Below are 17,887 nucleotides of genomic sequence, written 5' to 3'. Positions count from 1 at the left end.
CTTGTGATGCTCTCAAGAGGAGAGTCTTGATCGGATACTAGACGGCCTTCCTCACCTCTTTAACCCCGTCTGATCTCCCTTTTAAACAGAGAGCGCCGGCCTCAGGCTGAGAGCTTTGGGCAGGCAGCTGTATCCAGCCAGAGTTTCAGTCACATGGTTTTACTTTCATCTTGTTCGTGCATTTTTATGGTTATTTCCGTTATGGCAAATGATGCTCATTTTCCACTGATCATAGTGATATAGTTTTATTTTTAAACAAATGCATTTAAGGTTTGTATTTTTGTTTTTTAAAAAGCCAGTTGCCTTGAGAAGATTGTTAATCGTGTCACAGGTGGTGTGAGGGGATATGGCCATATGGTAAGGATGGTAGGTGAAAACCTGACTGTTGGAGAAGAGCAAAGTGGACCTGTGCATCTCAGGTATTACTTTGTGTGCAGTAGTCACCCATGTTACCTGGAGACTGCATCGAAATGCAGATTCTGATTGAGCAGGTCTGGGGTTGGGCCTGAGCATATGCATGTTGAACAGCCTCAGGAAGTTGCCAGAGTAAGGCAGAGTGCAGGTTGTAAAGCGAGTTGGCTTTGACAAAGAAGCTGTCTCCTTCTCTTCTTTCCTTCCTTCTTCCTGCCTCTCTCTCCCAAACTCAAAATATTGGGGGAACCAAATCCTTCCAGAAGGCAAGCCACAGTCATCCAATTCTAACCAGATTTTCTCTAATTGCATTTTGCTTCCAAGCTTCCCAGCCAAGCCCAGCCATTCCTCCCTCGAGGGATCAGGCCCGCTCGGCCCATCCCATAGATCTTCCCCGCCCGACTTCGCAGATGCAAACACCCCTCTGGGGTTTCTTCCGCCCCTCCCGGATGCATGCCCTTGAATCAAAATCTCATTTTTCCACCTTGGTTATTAATGTGGTCGGGGCAATTGCCCTTAGGAGCTGGGGAGGATAAGCCAGAAGCGCGGCCTCGACTGGGTTGTCGGAGAGATGCGGCGGATTTCTCTGCTTCCTCTCAACGGCACGCCGCCCCCTGCAAGCTGTAGGCTTTCTTGTAGCAAACAGGAGCCAACTTTCGCCCTACTGCCTCCTCCACCTGGAGCTCCAACCATCTCAGTTGGTGGCTCTCACTTCCAGATGCTTCCAGAAGCTTCCAGGGGCTCAATCCCAAATTCTGGAGTCCACTTAGATGCTCCTCTTTCTCTCATCCCCTCCACCAGCAAATCCTGTTCGTTCTACTTTCGGAATCTCCTCACTCCCCATTCCCTCCTCTGCTTCCGCCCTGCCCCAGGCCTCTACCATCTCTTGCCTGGACCATTGCTGTGTTCTCCTAATGGCTCTGTTTGCTTTTTTTTTTTTTTTTTTTTGCGGTTCGCGGGCCTCTCACTGTTGTGGCCTCTCCCGTTGCGGACACGCAAGCTCAGCGGCCATGGCTCACGAGCCCAGCCGCTCCGTAGCACGTGGGATCCTCCCAGACCGGGGCATGAACCCGTGTCCCCTGCATCGGCAGGCGGACTCTCAACCACTGCGCCACCAGGGAAGCCCTCTGTTTGCTTTTGATACAGCAACTGTTTAGCTGGAGGCTTGTTCAGAGGGCATTCGATACTAGAATAGGCCGACTAGACCGACAGAGGGAAAAAGTTCAATTGCTTTAGATTTTTCAGAAAACCTTGAGAGTTTAGCTGGAGAATGCAGGTGACAGGCTCTCTCTGCTGGTGTCCCTGGGTCACCATCTTCACCGTGGCCAGGCCTGTCTGCACCACTGCTGTCATGAGAGTTTCTCAGCACCCCTCACCTTTGCAATGGCAGCGCCTCCCAAAATGCATGGAGCTCAGTGAAGTCTAAGGTAATGCAGACGGACTAGTTTTTAAATCAGGGGATAAACACCTGTAGTCCAGGGGTTAAACTTGACCCACCTATTATTTGGCCTCTCACATTTTTCTTATAACAGCTCTGTTTTTACTTGACACACAATTAACTGTACATATTTCAAGTGTAGAATCTGAGAAGCTTTAACACATATATGTCGTGAAGCCACCACCTCAGTCAAGGTAGTGAACATACGAAAAGGTTTCCTTATGTCTTTTGTCATCTCTCCCTCCCTCATTTCCAACACAACCACTGATCTGCTGTCACTGAAGATCAATTTGCATTTTCTAGAATAATTACATAAAGGGCACCATACCCTATCCATTCTTTTTTCATTAGTCTTCTTTCACTCAGCGTAGTCGAGATTCCTAGTTTGTTCCTTCTTATTCCTGTGTCTTGTGTGGATACCGTATTGTATGTATACACCCCTGGTATGTATCGTATCCATACACCACAATTTGTTTATCCATTCACTTGTCGATGGACATTAGGGCTGTTTCCAGTTTGGGGCTGTTACCAATAAAGCCACTATGAACATTCATATACATACCTTTCTATGCATTCTCAGGTTTTGTTTTTTTCAATATCTTGGTAAAAAATGGAGATTTTATGTAGAAGTTCAGATTTCTAGACTCTCTGGAAAAATGGGTGGCTCTAGCAATTCCGAGCCCACTTTCCTACAGGGGAGCAACAAACAGGAGTTGAATGGCCACAAGCCCTTGTTGGACAGGGCCCGGGCCCTCCGATTGGCTCAGTCCCCACGGTCTTCCCTCACGGCCCCCTTTGCGCATTTGCATCACCTGCCTGATTCCAGCAGGCTTGTACCTTGGCACGTTCTGCTCTGTGCACTGGAGGAAACGCAAGAAAGCAGCCAGGCCTGGAAAGGATTGTAGAGAACGCAGAGGGGCTCTGAGTTTTCCCCTTGAAAGGTTTTGCTTTTACTCTGAAGTTTCTTTGGGGTTTCGACTTCCAATTGGTCATTAACACCAGCAGAACCTCTCCTGCCCCAGGAGGCAATGCCAGGGCAGGAAGGCGCGTGTCTGTGGGGTGAGGGCCCGCAGTCGCCATCTGAGGGCCCCAGCGCCTGCCGCCAGCCCCTCTGTTTGTCTGACGAGGCCTGGAACCCGTGGTGGAGCGGGAAAAGCTTTTGTGCTTTGCAAGCAGTCGGATCCCTTCCAGCACCAGTGCCCGCAGACAAGCTCCTGACGGCTCATTTCTAAAACCAGCCCAGCCCAGGGGATGTGGAGCCGGCCCGCCTGCCTCTGGTGAGGAGGGGCCGGGCCAGGCCTTAAACACCATTGCATCCTAGTGAGAAAGTTCTCGTTTCAAGTTCCCTCCATCAATCCTCCCAATAGTGTCGAGGAACAAGGCTTGATGTGACGCTAATCTGTCTTTGCCATCGCTCTTTTGTTTGGGAATCCCCCTTTCCAGCCAGGCCTCAAGCCTCAAGCTGGCACTGAACCTTTGAAAGACAACAGAACTTAGAATCAAGGTCTTTCTTTCCATCTTTTCTACTGTGATGGTACTTTCTATCAATGGCAAGAGATACTCATTTTCCATGTGTGGCAATGATATAAAGATGCCATTTCAAATACATTTGTTCAAGGCTGAAAAAGGAGTTGATTTGAAGAAGTAGATAAATAATTGTTCAGACATGCTTGGGTATGTGGGTGTGTAGAGGGTTTCCAAGGTAACCCTCAGGAGAGGCCTCGGGGCTGTGTTCAGTAGGTCTCTCTGCCTGATGCTCACCTTAGTACCAAGAGGAATCAAAGGCTCCCTGGTGTCATGTAGGCTCAGGTCTCATCACTGTACTTGGGAGGTATGGGCCTGGGGACACCCGGTTGAGGGGTCCACGAGAGCTCAGATACGGGCAGTTCTGAGGGCTGTGAAACGGCGGGATGATGGGGCGGGGGTGCTGGGTCACCGCTGTCTGTCCACGGTGACACTGTGCCAAATGAGAGAGGAACGGCTGGGATCAGGGAAACAGGGCCAAGGTCCAGAGCTGGGAAGGCAGCCAACAAATGCAGGATGCTGGAGGGACCAGACAGCAGAGGGGGCCGAAAATGAGCGTGGGTCAGCATGGCCCGGGTAGGAGCTGAGGACAGTGCAAATGAGGTAGTTTTGAGCTCACTTTGTGGACCACTGATACTCAAGGAAGCCATTACTGCCCTCTGCAGGTGGTGTTAGCCAATCGTATGCTTTGACTGGAAGCCCTGGGTGGGGCAATCACCGGGATTAGTTGCTGCTGAGACAAGAAGAATGTAAGATGCAAGCCTGGCGGAGGCAGAGGGTTGCCTTGGCACCTCCTGGGTATGGGTGTGTCCCAGCAGTCTCCTAGTTTCTTCCAATCTGTGACTTGTTCAGTTTTGGGTCCTCAGCTCCTTGCCTACTCAGGACCTGCTGCCCAACCTCACCTATACTCCTGGCTTTCACATATGCTTGCCTCATCCTGGTCCAGATTCCTCTTCCATCTTGACACTCTTCTCCCACATGTGAGCCCCATAGTGCAGTGCAGATGGCTGGGTTCAATTCTGGCTCTAGCATTTCCTGGCCATGTGACCAAGATCAGATTGCCCCACCTCTCTGTACCTCAGTTTCTCCCTCTGTCAAATGGGAGCAATAATGGTTGGCAAATATTTGCTCTGAGAATAAGAGCATCCACACTGGACTGGTCGCCTTGTAAGTGCTCAGTGACTATTAACTATAAAAATGGTAAAAAAAAAAAAAAAAAACCCAACAACTACCCAAAAAACAAAACTGTGGTCTGATTTATAACCTGTTGATGGGGAGGGACAAGCAAAGTGACTGAAAGAATATGGCCTCTGGAATCAAAAGACCAGTGTTGGATTTGGTAAAGTAACTCCTCTGATTCTCGATTTCCTAATTTCTGAGAGAGGAATAATCCTGCGAGGATTGAAAGAAAAGGTACAGCTAAGCAGTTCTCAACCCTCGCACATTGGAATCACCCTGATCTCTAGGAATTCTGATTTAATTGGTTGGGGTGTGGCCTGGGCATCCAACCTTTTAAACTCCCCAGCCAAGGTTGAGAGCTAAAGGTTCAGAGTTCAGACCAGTGGTTCTCCAGGTGTGGTCCCCGGACCAGCATCATCAGCATCCCCTGGGAACTTGTTAGAAGTGCACATTCTTGGGCCCCATCCTGGACCTTCTGAATCAGAAACTCTGGGGTCCAGCCATCTGAGTTTTAACCAGTTCTCCAGATGTGCCTCCCAGGTGTAGACGTGCAACAAATGTTTTCTAATCTCCTCTCTCCTCCCTCCCTCCCTGAGAGGTATTTACTAAGCACATCCTGTTTGCTAGACTCTGAATTAGGAGCTGGGGGCACAATTATCCCTGCTCTCAGTGGGGCTTATGTTCTAGTGGGAGAGACCAATCTAAAAAAAATAAGTAAATACATGATTAACTAAAAATTGTGATAAGCATTAAGAAGAAGGACCTCGGGGGCCTGAGCTAGTAGATTTCCATGAATTTTCACAGAATCATACAAGTGTCCTCTCTAGCAGGGAGCTCCCACCCCTCCAGGACTTTCAGGACCCCTGACCCAAGATGGCCTCTGAGCAGCTGATACTTGTATTGGCCTGGCATTGTCTGAAGGCAGCCGGCCGCCTCTGGACAGAAACAACCGCGAGCAGGGTTGACTCAACATCTCTCCTCCAGAGTCGTAATCCTCACCCGGGCTGAATTTACTCCCCGGTGGCATTTGCCGATGTCTGGAGACATTTTGTTTGTTACAACTTGCGGGGGGCAGCGTGCTGCTACCAGATAGATAGTGGGTAGAGCCCAGGGAGGCTGCTAAACACGGCAACGCACGAGACAGCCTCCCGCAACAAAGAAGTTGTGGCCCCAAACGTCAGGAGTGCCGAGTTTGACTATTAACTATAAAAATGGTAAAAAAAAAAAAAAGTGCTCTGGCACTCTCACGCCCTGCATTTCTGGCCAAGTCCCTCTGGAGCCCTCCTCAACTAGTTCTTGCCCCTGGGCTTGGCCGCGCTTGAAAATCTTCCACCGTTTGACCAAAAAAAAGGATTCCAAGCTGCCTTCCTAAGCTGGGGAGCCGCACTGAGCCAGGCATCTCCTTGGAAACCCCTTGGCTTCATGCAATTTGGAAAACAATAAATTTGCAAGGTTGCACAAAGCACCCAGAAGCCGGCTGGAACTGCTAAATCTGTTTTTTCCCTCCACATCAAAAATAATTTCCCAGCCCTAGAGAAAGCCTAGAAGCTTTCTCTACTGTCACAAGACAAGATGCAGGCAGATAGTTTTACACGGCCAACAACTCTGCCAAACACATTCCCCCTTTCAAAGGCTTTGGGTGGATTTCTACTCCAGCCAGGAATATCAGCGCCCTTTTCCACTGAGCCGAGGCTGGTTTCGTCCGAGGCAGACCTGGCAAGTGCTTTTCACACCCCATTCAAGACCAGAGACCATTTCCAGCTCAGACCTCACCCTTTCCCCACGCTGGGGACCCCAACAAGGTCTGAGGGTGGACGATCACGGTCTAGTTTGCCATCTGATTACAAGTAGCAGGAGAGAGAAAAAAAATTCACCATCACCACAAAAGACATATTAACCTTACTCTGTGCAGGCAGAGTTCTAAGTGCTTTTCTAACATTAACTCATCTTCCCTCCTACAACCCCATGAAGAAGGGATTGCTATTAGCCCCATTTTACAGATGAGGAAACTGAAGACAAGTATTTTCCTAAAGCCCCCCACCCCCACCCACCGCAGCAAGTAAATGGCAGAGCCAGGATTTGAATCTAGGTGTTCCACTCTAGAGTTCATTCTTTAAGTTAATGTGAACATCTCCCCCACTCCCACCACCACAGCCTAACAACAACAATAATAACCACTAGATCGGTGGCCTTCCAGCAGGCAGTTTTATACCCCAAGGACATCTGATAACGTCTACAGACATTTTTGGTTATTACAACTTGGTAGGGGGTGCTACTGGCATCTAGTGGGTAGAGGCCAGGGATGCAGCTAAACATCCTACAGTGCATGGGACAGCCCCACAGTAGAGAATAACCCAGCCCCAAATGTCAATAGTGCCAGGACTGAGAAGCCTTGGTCTCCTGGCATTAAGGTTTGACTTAAAAAAAAAAAAAGAAAGGATAAAAGGTAGAAGATAGGTAGATGGATGGATACGTGGATGGAGGCATGGATACATGGATGGATGGATGGGTATATAGATGGATGGATGGATGGATAGATGGATGGATAGATGGATGGATGGATAGATGGATGGATAGAAAGTGCTGAGGTCTATAGAGTGCCTGTTAGGTGCCAGCCAGTGTGCTAAACATGGGGTACCTAAATCAATCCTTGCAGTCACCCTCTGAGGTAGATACTGTTATTATCTCCATTATAAAAATGGGGAAACTGAGGCTTGGAGAGGCTTGGCACTTTGCCAAGGCCACGTGCTCAGTCCTGTGGTGCTGGCATTTGAACACAGGCTGGAGGCCCCTCCTGATTTTAGGGGCTGCCCTCCTGCCTTGGCACACCCCAGCCATTACCAGTGCTCCCCATTTGTATAGTCTTGTGAACTCGTTCCTTCTGTGTCTCTCCAGCCTGCCTTGGTGTGGGCCCTCCTGCCTCTCAGTTCCTCACTGGCCATCTTCTTCCCTCCTTTGTCCCCTCTGTCCACCCTCCAAATGGCAGCCGGAGAGATTTGCCTCAAACTACAAACATGACCATGTCCTGCTTTAAAACATTAATGTGCCTGTGATCACCTGAGCGTTTTGTTAAAATGCACAGTACCTTCGTAGGTCTGGGGTAGGGCCTGAGAGTCTGCATTTCTGCCAAGCGCTCAGAATCCAGTGATGCTGGTCTACAGACCACACCTTGAGTAGCAAGGAGCTAGAGAAATTGTTCTCTCTGTACGTGGGAAACCTCGGAGGCGCAGCAGCCTTGTGTGCGCTGGGCTGCTTAGAGGGACCAGGACTTCCTCTGTGAGGGACTACAGCGGGGGCCTCAAACTACCAGCCCCAGGGCCAAATCTGCACCCCGCCTCCGCCTGTTTCTGTAAATAAAGTTTTACTGGAACACAGATCCCCCCATACATTTACGTATTGTCCGGGGCTACTTCTGCACTGCAGTGGCCAAGTTGAGCAGTTGTGACAGAAACCATATGGCTCCTAAAGCCTAAAATATCTACCACCCAGACCTTTACAGAAAAACGTGTCCACTGTCTACAGCATCTTCAAAAGGCTCCGGAAGGCTGCGTGTTGGGGACTCCCAGCCATCTGAGGGGGGTTGACTTGTAGACTTAAAATCACACACACACACACACACACACAGCCATACCTGCGGCTAACAGCTCTCAGGCGGATCTCAGAGGCCGTGGCTCTGGGCACGCGGGGCTGATGGGTGATGGGTTAGAGCACGTACGTGGTCCGGGAGCACTTGCAGTGCCCTAGCCAGTGAGGAAGACAGGCCTCGAGTCCTCATTCACTGGATGAGGAAGTTGGGCCCCTCCCCACAGCCCAGGGCTCTGAGTGGGGTGTGAGCGCCACAGCTGGTTTGCATTGGGGCTTAGACAGGACCCTAGTCTCCTGACTTCCCGCCCAGGGCTCTTACCTCCAAGAGCCTGCACGGAGGCCTCTGTGGCTGGGAATCTGCCTGGAGCGGAGCGGGTACGGGTTGTTAACAGAAAGACCTTTGGTTCCCCAAGCCGGTGGGGGGATGGGGGGATGTGGCCCACCTTCTGCCTTGAGCTGACTCGCCTCTGAGCCACATTCCAGAGGCTGAGAAAGAGGACGCTCCTCGACTGCGCAGGTGACCCCTGCCTTGACCCCTTACGCCCAAAGAAGTGGGTTGATGGAGGTTGACCCTGAGCCCTGGACTGGAGGTCTGCCTGCAAAGACAAATTCTGTCAGACGAATCTGAGTTTCTTCAGATTGCCTGACATTAAAAAGAAAAAAAAGACCAATGATCACAGAGGAAAAATCTCCTAACAGACTGAACGTTGCAGGATGGGAGTTGGGGGTAGGGTGGGGAGGCAGGACAGCCCATGGCATATGCCAGCACTGGACTAAGCACTTCATACACGTTATTTCATTTAATCTGCACAGCAACCTGGGGGGTGAGTTGCTATTGTCGTACTGGCTTTACAGACAAGAGAACAAGCGCCCTGCACAGTGTCTGGCCCCATAGAAGGGGCTACTGAGTGAAGGGCTCAGTAGATATTGAATGCATGATTGCATGAGGCACAGAGAGGTTAAGTGACCCATTGAAGGTCACACAGCGGGGAAAAGCAGGAGCTGGAATTTGAACCTAGATCTGTGTGATCACGGAGGGACTCAGTGAGCTGAAGTGACCTGCCCTCCCTGCGCCCCCATGCACGGTATGTGGGAGGCTGAGAATAGTCTCACAACCTTGACTGGCAGGCAGCCTGCAGCACAGGGCCCAGAGCTAGGGCCTGGGGAGGGGAGTGAGGTGACCCTTCCACTCCCACCCCCTCCTTCCCAGCTTCCGGCCAAGGCTGCTGAGACTCCTCCCATGGGGTGACCCCCTGGGCCAATCCCACAGCGGCTCGCCCAGCTGCTCCAGTGAGCCAGCCTGCGCCCTGCCCCAGGGCAGCTTTCCCCCTACTTCCTTGGTTTTGTGGGAGCAGAAAGGCTAACATCCCTGGGGACTCTGGGAGAAGGGGCTTCTGGGGCTCAGGGCAGCCCTTCCCCAGCTTAGGGACTGGGGAGAGAGGAAGAGAGGGAAGGAGGGAAAGAGATCTCCAGCTGGCCAAGGAAAGATGGGAGAACGGGCAGGATGACTTCCTCGTGGCACTTTCCAGGGTGTGTTTGTGGGAGAAACACACACACACAGGTACACGCTTGCTCTGGGAAGAGCAGGACTTGGTACCAATGCTTTTCAAGTTACTGCAAATGAGTGCGAGTGTCACCAGTTTTGTGTGCCCGCAATGAAGGGGTTTGTACACTTGCTAAGGTTTCCAAGAGCTCCTTCTCCCAGGCCTGGCAGTAATGGCCTCACCTCTACTCTATGGAGTGGGAATGGCTATGATCCCCGTTTTACTAGAAAGGCTCAGAGAGCCTAGGACACTTGCCTAAGGTCACCCAGCTTGGATGTGCTGGGGCTGGGATTTGGAGAGACTCAGGCCGTCTAGTGCCAACGTCTGTGCTCTCTTCTTAACCAAACACCCCATGGTGTGTACTGGTCCACCCAGGGAGGAAGTGTTCATTAAGCACCTACTAATTGGTCGATATACACAAAGCCCTTAGCAAAATGCCTGGCACACAGTAAACACTATTTTAAGTGTTAGATGATATTGTTGTTGTTATTATTGTTATTATTACTGTGTCCCAGGCATTGATAGGTTTAGGCACTGGGAATTCAGCAGTGAGTAAAACAAAAATCCCTCCCCACGTGGAGCTTACTCTGTGGTGGGGGATGATGAACAATATTAATGAGTAAAGCTCAGTGTGACAGAAGGTGTAAGGACTATAAAGGAAATAAAGCAGGGTTTGGACAATTGGGAGTGCGGGCCGGCTTGGGGGTTGTAATTTTAGGGTTTTTTTTGGCTACGCCACGATGCTTGTGGGATCTTACTTCCCCGACCAGGGATTAATCCCAGGCCTTTGGCAGTGAAAGCGTAGAGTCCTAACTACTAGACCACCAGGGCATTCCTGGGGGTTATAATTTTAAAGGAAATGATCAGGGAAGGCCTTCTGAGCATTTTAGCCACAACCAGAAGGAAGTGAGGGAATGAACCATGTGGATATCTGGAGAAGGCAGAGGGAATAGTCCGTGCAAAGGCCCTGTGGTGGGAGTATGCTGGGTTTGACGTGGATGTGTGAGATACACCAGCTCTGGGGGCAGGTAGGTGGGTGAGTGTCTCAAACACCTCCACCTCCCTCCCCCTGCAGAGGGAGGTGGAGGTTTGAGACACTCATTGTGTGTGTGTGTGTGTGTGTGTGTGTGTGTGCGCGCGCGCGCACGTGTGCACATGCACGTAACAGGCACCTGGGTCTGAAGGATTCTAAGTTGCAGAGCATGTGCAAACATGCCCAGGCCTTCCCACCTTGGAAGGCTGCCTGTGACCTGAGCTTCCTGCCTGCGCCCTGAGCTTCCTGCCTGCCTGGGCAGGGGTCTGGATTGCCTGGGTAGCCATGGTGGGACAAGGGCTCAGCTCTGGGACTGGGGGTTGGAGCACCACGATTTCAAATTGCTGACATCGAACTTCCCCCAGAAACCTGAAAACCGTGTGATGAGGCAGCGACCCCTTCCCTAGACCCCTTCCTGGAAACCCAAGCCCATAGTGAACAGATCACCCACATGTATATCTCCAAAAATATCTTCTACCTAGGGATGAAATTACTCCCTTGACCCCATTTGGGGTTTTCTGCCAAGACAGACAGCTTTGATTTGCTACTTCAAGTCCCTAACTGTGGTCCGTAATCCATCTCCTTTCCTCTGAGACTTTGTAACGTTTGCACGTCTCTGTTTCACCTGCACCAATGGTTCTTGACTCTGGCTACACCTGTAGGGAGCTCCTAAAACATCCTGACACCCAGGCTGCACCCCAGACCAATGAAATCTGAACCTCTTGCAGGGGGCAGGCATCCACAATTTAAAATACTCTCAAGGTAATGCTAACGCGCAAACCAATTTAAGAATTAATACCCTTTACTATTAGATAGTATTTTGTCCTTAATTGAATTTCTCCCTTTAAAAAAACTAAAAAAGTTATTTTAAAAGGAAACCTTAGATCTGTTAGGATTGTGGGGATTTTTTTCCCTTTTGACCCTGTTGAAGAGAGGTGAACTTATCATATTCCTTGGTTCCTTGCACATATGTTTGTACAAAGCCCCTCGTTTCTTTATTCCCTTTTATCCCCACTCTTTGTGGTCACTCCCTTTCTCCCATAGATGACTTTCCATAGATGACCATTGTAATGAATGAATGAGTGAATATGACCTCTTTAATTGAGTGAATATGGACTGTTGATTTAAATGTGTTCTCACAAAATGTGGATGACCGTGGTATGTGCATGGATTTTTAGTTTCCTCAAAAGGGATTGTATAAAATAGCTCATTGTTTCCCGGCTTTCTCACCTTGCATCATTTTAAAGACCCACCGTTGTTCCTATGTGAGGTTAATGCTCTCCACCTATTGGCTGCCGAAATCCTCCATCGGCTCATTTACCGTTTTTTAATGTGTCTGTCTCCATGGTCATGGGCACCCAGATGCTGCCAGCTCACTGAACCTTCTTGACAGGTGCATTCCTTAGTGGTCCTGAGCTCCTACAGTACATACCAGGAGTGGACATGCTGAGATGTGTGCGTCACCTTCTTAGAATTCAGGCTCTTCTCCTAGGGGCTATCATGGAATTTGGGGTCTAGGGACCAGGCTGTCCTGGAGCTCAGAGCTCGGTGTTGGCACTCTAACTTCCTCCTGAGCATGAAGGTCAAGGCTATTCTGCCTCCAGCCCCTGCCTCTGGTCAGCCCGTGTGGTCTCTGCCTCCTGGCCCTTGGGGGTCACACTCCTCAAACTTCTGGAGGCTGAGTCACTGCCCCCAGGGCTTTTGGAGGTTCACAGGCTGGCAGGACTGGTGTGGGCATCAGGGGCTGCCCCCATGACGGAGTGTGTGTGTGTGTCTTTTTTCTCCCTTCCAAGGAAGAGGACCCTGACAGTGAGTGACAGAGGCTGGACAGGAGGTTCCGGAGAACCTTTATGTCAGAGTATAGACCCACCCGGGCAGCCTTGCTTTGGCTGTGAGTCCTCAGCGGGTCCTAGAGCAGCCAATTCTGGAAACCCCTACTGTTGTGGAACATCCCCAGGCGGGCCCGCTCAAGAAATGCCAGTGGGGACAGCGGGTGGTGAAAAAAAACCAAGAGTTGGTTCCAGCCACCCCGCCTCCCCCAGCGCCTCCAGAAGCCAGCCCCGAGGAGGAGACTGGGGGCGGGGGGCTGCACAGTGGCCCTTGCCCCTTACCACCCTCCCTCCACCATCGCCGCCCCCGAGCTCCGCAGCTCCCTCTCAATTCTCTCACCTGCTGAATCTAGGCGCCCAGGGCGGACACACAGTATGATACAGGGTTTTCCAAATTCAGTCACGCCTGGGCGGCCTTCGCGATTTTACCCCCGTGCCACCTGGGCTGCTGTTTACTTTATACTTCTGTTTCAATCAAGTCGTTTCAAATGTATATTACTGGAGCCTGTGCTCCGCCACGAAAGGGGCCACAACGGTGAGAGGCCCGCGCACCGCAAAAAAAAAAAAAAAAAAATGTATATTACTTCTACAGCTGGAAAACGAACAGCACTTGACAGAAGTAGAGAGTAGCTAGAAAGAGACATATCACAAGGCAGAGCAGGCTTGTTAAAATGTAGCTGGAGCCTGTTGCCTGCAGAAGTCTCTGGATTTCCCAGCTGCTTTTTGTCAATCAAGGGGGATGAGCAAGTGTTAGGAGGCGGTGCTCACCCTCCTGCAGGTGGTCAGCAGGTTTGAAAAAATAATTCGTAGGTTTTAGTTCTCCAGGAGCTCCCGTTTGTTGTGTTGCTGTGTCCCTGTCCCTCTGCTGTGCTCACACGAGAGTTCCTGGAACACTGAAATGTATTGGATGCCTCTTAGGTGATGGTACCTCCCACCAATGTCCTGCACACTAAAGGCATCCAACATGTGTTTTTAACAGGCAGGAAGGAACTTGAACTTCTGTGCTGGTAAAGATGGTTGCAGTTGTACAGTAGTAACGGCTTGTGGGTGCTGAATAAATGTTGCATACAGGAGCAAAGGAATGGGTGAATAATCCACTAGCATGTAACTCTGTGAAGATGGGTCTTTCTGCCTGTTCTGTGCACTGCTGTGTCCACTGCCTAGAACAGTGCTTAGCACCCAGTAGGTGCCGAGTCAGCAGTTAAGTCAACAAGCGAATCAATGAATCTGTAAATTAATGAGTGAATGAAGAAATGATTGAACACGTGAATGAATGTCAGCCCTTTTTTTAGACTCAAGAGATAGACCTTTTCATCATTAAAAAGTCTACAAGTAATACATGCTGGAGAGTGTGTGGAGAAAAGGGAACCCTCCTGCACTGTTGGTGGGAATGTAAATTGGTGCAGTCACTGTGGAGAACAGTATGGAGGTTCCTTAAACAACTAAAAATGGAGTTACCATATGATCCAGCAATCCCAATCCTGAGCATATACCCAGAGAAAACTCTAATTCAAAAAGATACATGCAGCCCTATGTTCATAGCAGCACTATTCACAATAGTCAAGACATGGAAACAACCTAAATGTCCACCAACAGATGAATGGATAAAGAAGATGTGGTACGTATATACAGTGGAATACTACTCAGCCATAAAAAAGAATGAAATAATGCCATTTGCAGCAACATGGATGGACCTAGAGATTATCATACTAAGTGAAGTAGGCCAGACAGAGAAAGACAAATACCATATGATATCACTTATATGTGGAATCTAAAATATGACACAAATGAACTTATTTACAAAAGAGAAACCGACTCATAGGCATAGAAAACAAACTTATGGTTACCAAAGGGGAAAGGGAGTGGGGGAGGGATAAATAAGGAGTTTGGGATTAGCAGATACACACTACTATATGTAAAATAGATAAACAACAAGGTCCTATTGTATGCACAGGACACTATATTCAATATCCTGTAATAAACCATAATGGAAAAGAATATACTTAACTAAATCGCTTTGCTGCAGACCTGAAACTAACACAACATTGTAAATCAACTGTACTACAATAAAATTTTTTTTTAAAAAAGAGCGATAGGCCTTTTGTAACATTTCAGGCCCCAAGCTGGGGGCCAGAGGGGCAGGAGAGGGAACAAAGAGGAGAAGTCAAGGTAGGTGCAGCCACAGGTCACTGGCTTTGGTTCCACCGGCAGCAGCCTTCTGGCGAGAGAGAAGCATCCCGGGCTGGGCACCGCCAGCAGCCCAAACCTCAGTAATGTCCCCCTCACTGCACGCCAGCAGTAGGTACCCCCCAATAGGGCCATCTAGGTAGTAGGTCGGGGCACTGTGGTGCCGAGAAGCATTTCTCCTGTTTAGAAGGGCTCAATTTTCTTCCACAGGACGCTGGGGTGGTGTTTTCTGAGCTCTGCATATCTGCATACCCAAAGGGCAGGTTTCTGAGGGAAATCCCCAGGGCTTCTAGGAGAGGTGTTCCCCCCACTTACTGAAGTGTTTACCTTCCCACGTGTTGGGCACAGAACATTCTCATGGGATAATGTTTAACCAGCGTGTGGTTGGCGTCGCTCTGGTCTGGGTGGCTCACTGAGGACCAGGTGAGGGGTCAGTCTTCCTCCTCGGTGGGCTTTGAAAGAGGCAGTGCCGCCCCCTGCCCTCAGACGACTCTGCCTCCATCTCACCCCCAGGAGGAAAAGGACATCCTTTTGTTCTCTTGAAGTAGAGAAATGCTCTCCTTGTAGGCTTTTTTTCTTAAGGTAGTAGGGAAGCCAGGACTTTAATTCTTTGGAAAAAATCATCTTTTAAGCAGTTTCTTGTTGCCCATAGAATATGGGCCCAACCCAGCTAAAATAGTCATCCCAGTACCTGTTATGATCTGTGAATGTTTCATAGCTCATGGCAAAGAGAAAGACAACATGACTGTAAAGTCCCTGAAGGTGAGACGGGGTCTTAGACTTGCAGTCCCCACTGCATTCAGGAGTGCTGGCATACTCACGTGTAAGTACTGGTCCCCACATTAAAATCTGAGATGGACAGGACCAGATAAATTTCAGGGCGCACTGTTCCCAAACTTCAGTGTGCATAAGGACCATTGGGGAGCTAGCTAAAAATCTACACTCCTGGATCCCACTGTCATTCATTCATTCATTCATTCAATGAATATTTATTGAGCTCCTACTATGAGTTGCCAGATTTAGCAAATAAAAATGCAGGATGTCCAGTTAAACTTGAATTTCAAAATCAACGACAAGTGGTTTTTTAGTGGAACTATGTCTCATGCAGTAGTTGAGACATATGATAAAAAACGCTTTGTCGTGAGTCTGAAATTCACGTTTAACTGGGTGTCCTGTATTTTATCTGATAGCCCTCACTCTCACCAAGCTCTGTTCCTGGCAATGGGGGATACAGCAATGGACGAGGCAAAGCCCCTGACCTCTGGGAGCTTACATGCTAGTGAGGGAGACAGACAGCAAACGAATAGATTAGCCAAAGGAAGGATGTTGGGGGGCACCATGGCAGGGTACAGCTTCTAGGCTTGTCAGGAACAGAGCACATGTCACCTCGCCATTGGGACCTGCTGAGTCTGAGAGGGGTGTTAGCACAGCCCACCCACAAAGAGCCTTCTCGCAGGGGAGGGGCCCCATGAAAACTAGAACTGCTCGCAGATCTAGGGCATCCAGTGATGATAGGAGGAGAATGCATGTTTCACCCACAGTGAGGTGACATCTGTTGAGAACACTCGGTTCTGGGGGTACTCATGGCTGGCTAAGTTCAAGATCAGGCTCCTTCTGATACCGCAAATGTTCTCTGCAGACGCTGCAGGAGATCTTCCAGACGGAGAACACCATCATGCTGCTGGAAAGGTCCATCATGGCCAAGGAGAGCCCGCTGAAGGTGGCACAGACAAGGCTGGAGTGCCGGACCCGGCGGCCCTGTGTGGAGCTGTGCAGGGACATGCCCCAGTTCAAGTGAGTGGTGGAGGCCAGAGGGGAGGGGTGGGTCTCTGGAGCTGCCAGGAAGCCTGGGTCTGGAAAACAGACCCTCCACCAATCAAGACGTCCAGGCCCACAACTCCACAGGGCACTGGGTGGGGGCCTGGGGCTCTGGGGTGCCCTTGATGGCCTCCCCACCGTGGAGACCGCCCCCCTGCACTGCAGCCCTCTCATCTAAGTGAGGATGGTTTTGTAGCTCTGTTCTGCTCTGGGAACCCTCCAGCTGTCCCCTAAAAGCCAACAAGAGGGAACCACCCAGCCCAGAGATGTGGCCCTTGCCCTTGCGGGCGTCACTCTCTCTCTCTCCAGGCTCCCATGAAAGAGGCGCCCAGCCCACACCTCAGTCATCCTCCACCGCCCTTTCTGTGAAGTTCTCAGCTGAGAGCCCTCGGAATAGCCTAACCCTGCCTGTGCCGCTTAGCTAAGGAGGGCTGCTTCTGTTGACAAAGGGCCTCCTCACAGGAGAGGGGCAAAACACTCATGCAGCCCCAGAGACAGGATTTGTGGGTCTGGAGGAGGGGTTTGGAATGGGATGATGACCAGGCAAGGAAGGAAGTGGTTATTGGCCATGGGGGATTCGTTTCCCATGAACATGCTGTGTGACTTGGGGCTGGTCACTTGGCTGCTCTGTTCCCTCCATGCTAGGGGCACTGTCTTCGTTCTCTATTGCTGCATAACAAATGCCCCCACAACTCAGTGGCTTGTCTTCCTTCCGAGCTGAGATGTGGAGAAGAGCGCTGGAGAAGTAAGGAGGAGGGAAAGTATTTGGAGAGAAAACGCCAGGTGGTTCCATGTGCTGAGGTTTGCACGGCCTCGGTTACTGCCTGAGATAATCTTGTGGGACACAGAAAAGCTGGCTGTGTCGGGGGTGGGGTGCAAAGCGACGCCTGGCTTTGAGCTTGAAGGCCTGGCTACCTGCTCCTCAGCCCGCTGCTGGCCTGGAAAGTCTTCACCCCAGAAGCGGGTGCCGTGTGGCCAGGGTCCTGCCCCACCTGGGCTGGGTGGGGTCCAGGTCCTGGGTGAGGGGTTGGGGAAGCTCTCCTGACCCCTCCTCCACCTGCCCCTGCATCAGCTCAGGTTGGGCTCCAGCAGCCCTGGTGCAGAGGCTCTGATCACCCATTTGTCCACCCCAGGGAGGCTTACACACAACCGAGCTTTAAGGGGAGGGACCAGATGTTGTCCCGGGGGACTTACTGCTCTGGGACACACTCCCTGCCTCCCCATCCACCAACTGTGTCACCAAGGGGTGTAGACAGAGAACATGGATGAGGCGTGTTTGGCTCAAGAGTCCTGGGCAGTGTATGTGTATGTGTGTGTGTGCGCATGTGTGTGTGTATGT

General features: G+C 50.5%; 1 protein-coding gene across 1 annotated transcript in view; it reads left to right on the top strand.

The window, feature by feature from the left end:
* The window catches only part of TEKT5 (tektin 5), a 38,586-nt gene that overhangs the window by 17,686 nt on the left and 3,013 nt on the right, over nt 1-17,887 (top strand). Inside the window, exon 6 of the mRNA XM_004270187.1 lies at nt 16,370-16,524. Within this exon, the coding sequence (XP_004270235.1) occupies nt 16,370-16,524 (155 nt within the window). The remainder of the gene's footprint in view (nt 1-16,369; nt 16,525-17,887) is intronic.

The sequence above is a fragment of the Orcinus orca genome, chromosome 16 (assembly GCF_937001465.1).
Source record: "Orcinus orca chromosome 16, mOrcOrc1.1, whole genome shotgun sequence".
Classification (NCBI taxonomy): domain Eukaryota; kingdom Metazoa; phylum Chordata; class Mammalia; order Artiodactyla; family Delphinidae; genus Orcinus; species Orcinus orca.
This window is presented reverse-complemented; position numbering and strand designations above follow the sequence as displayed.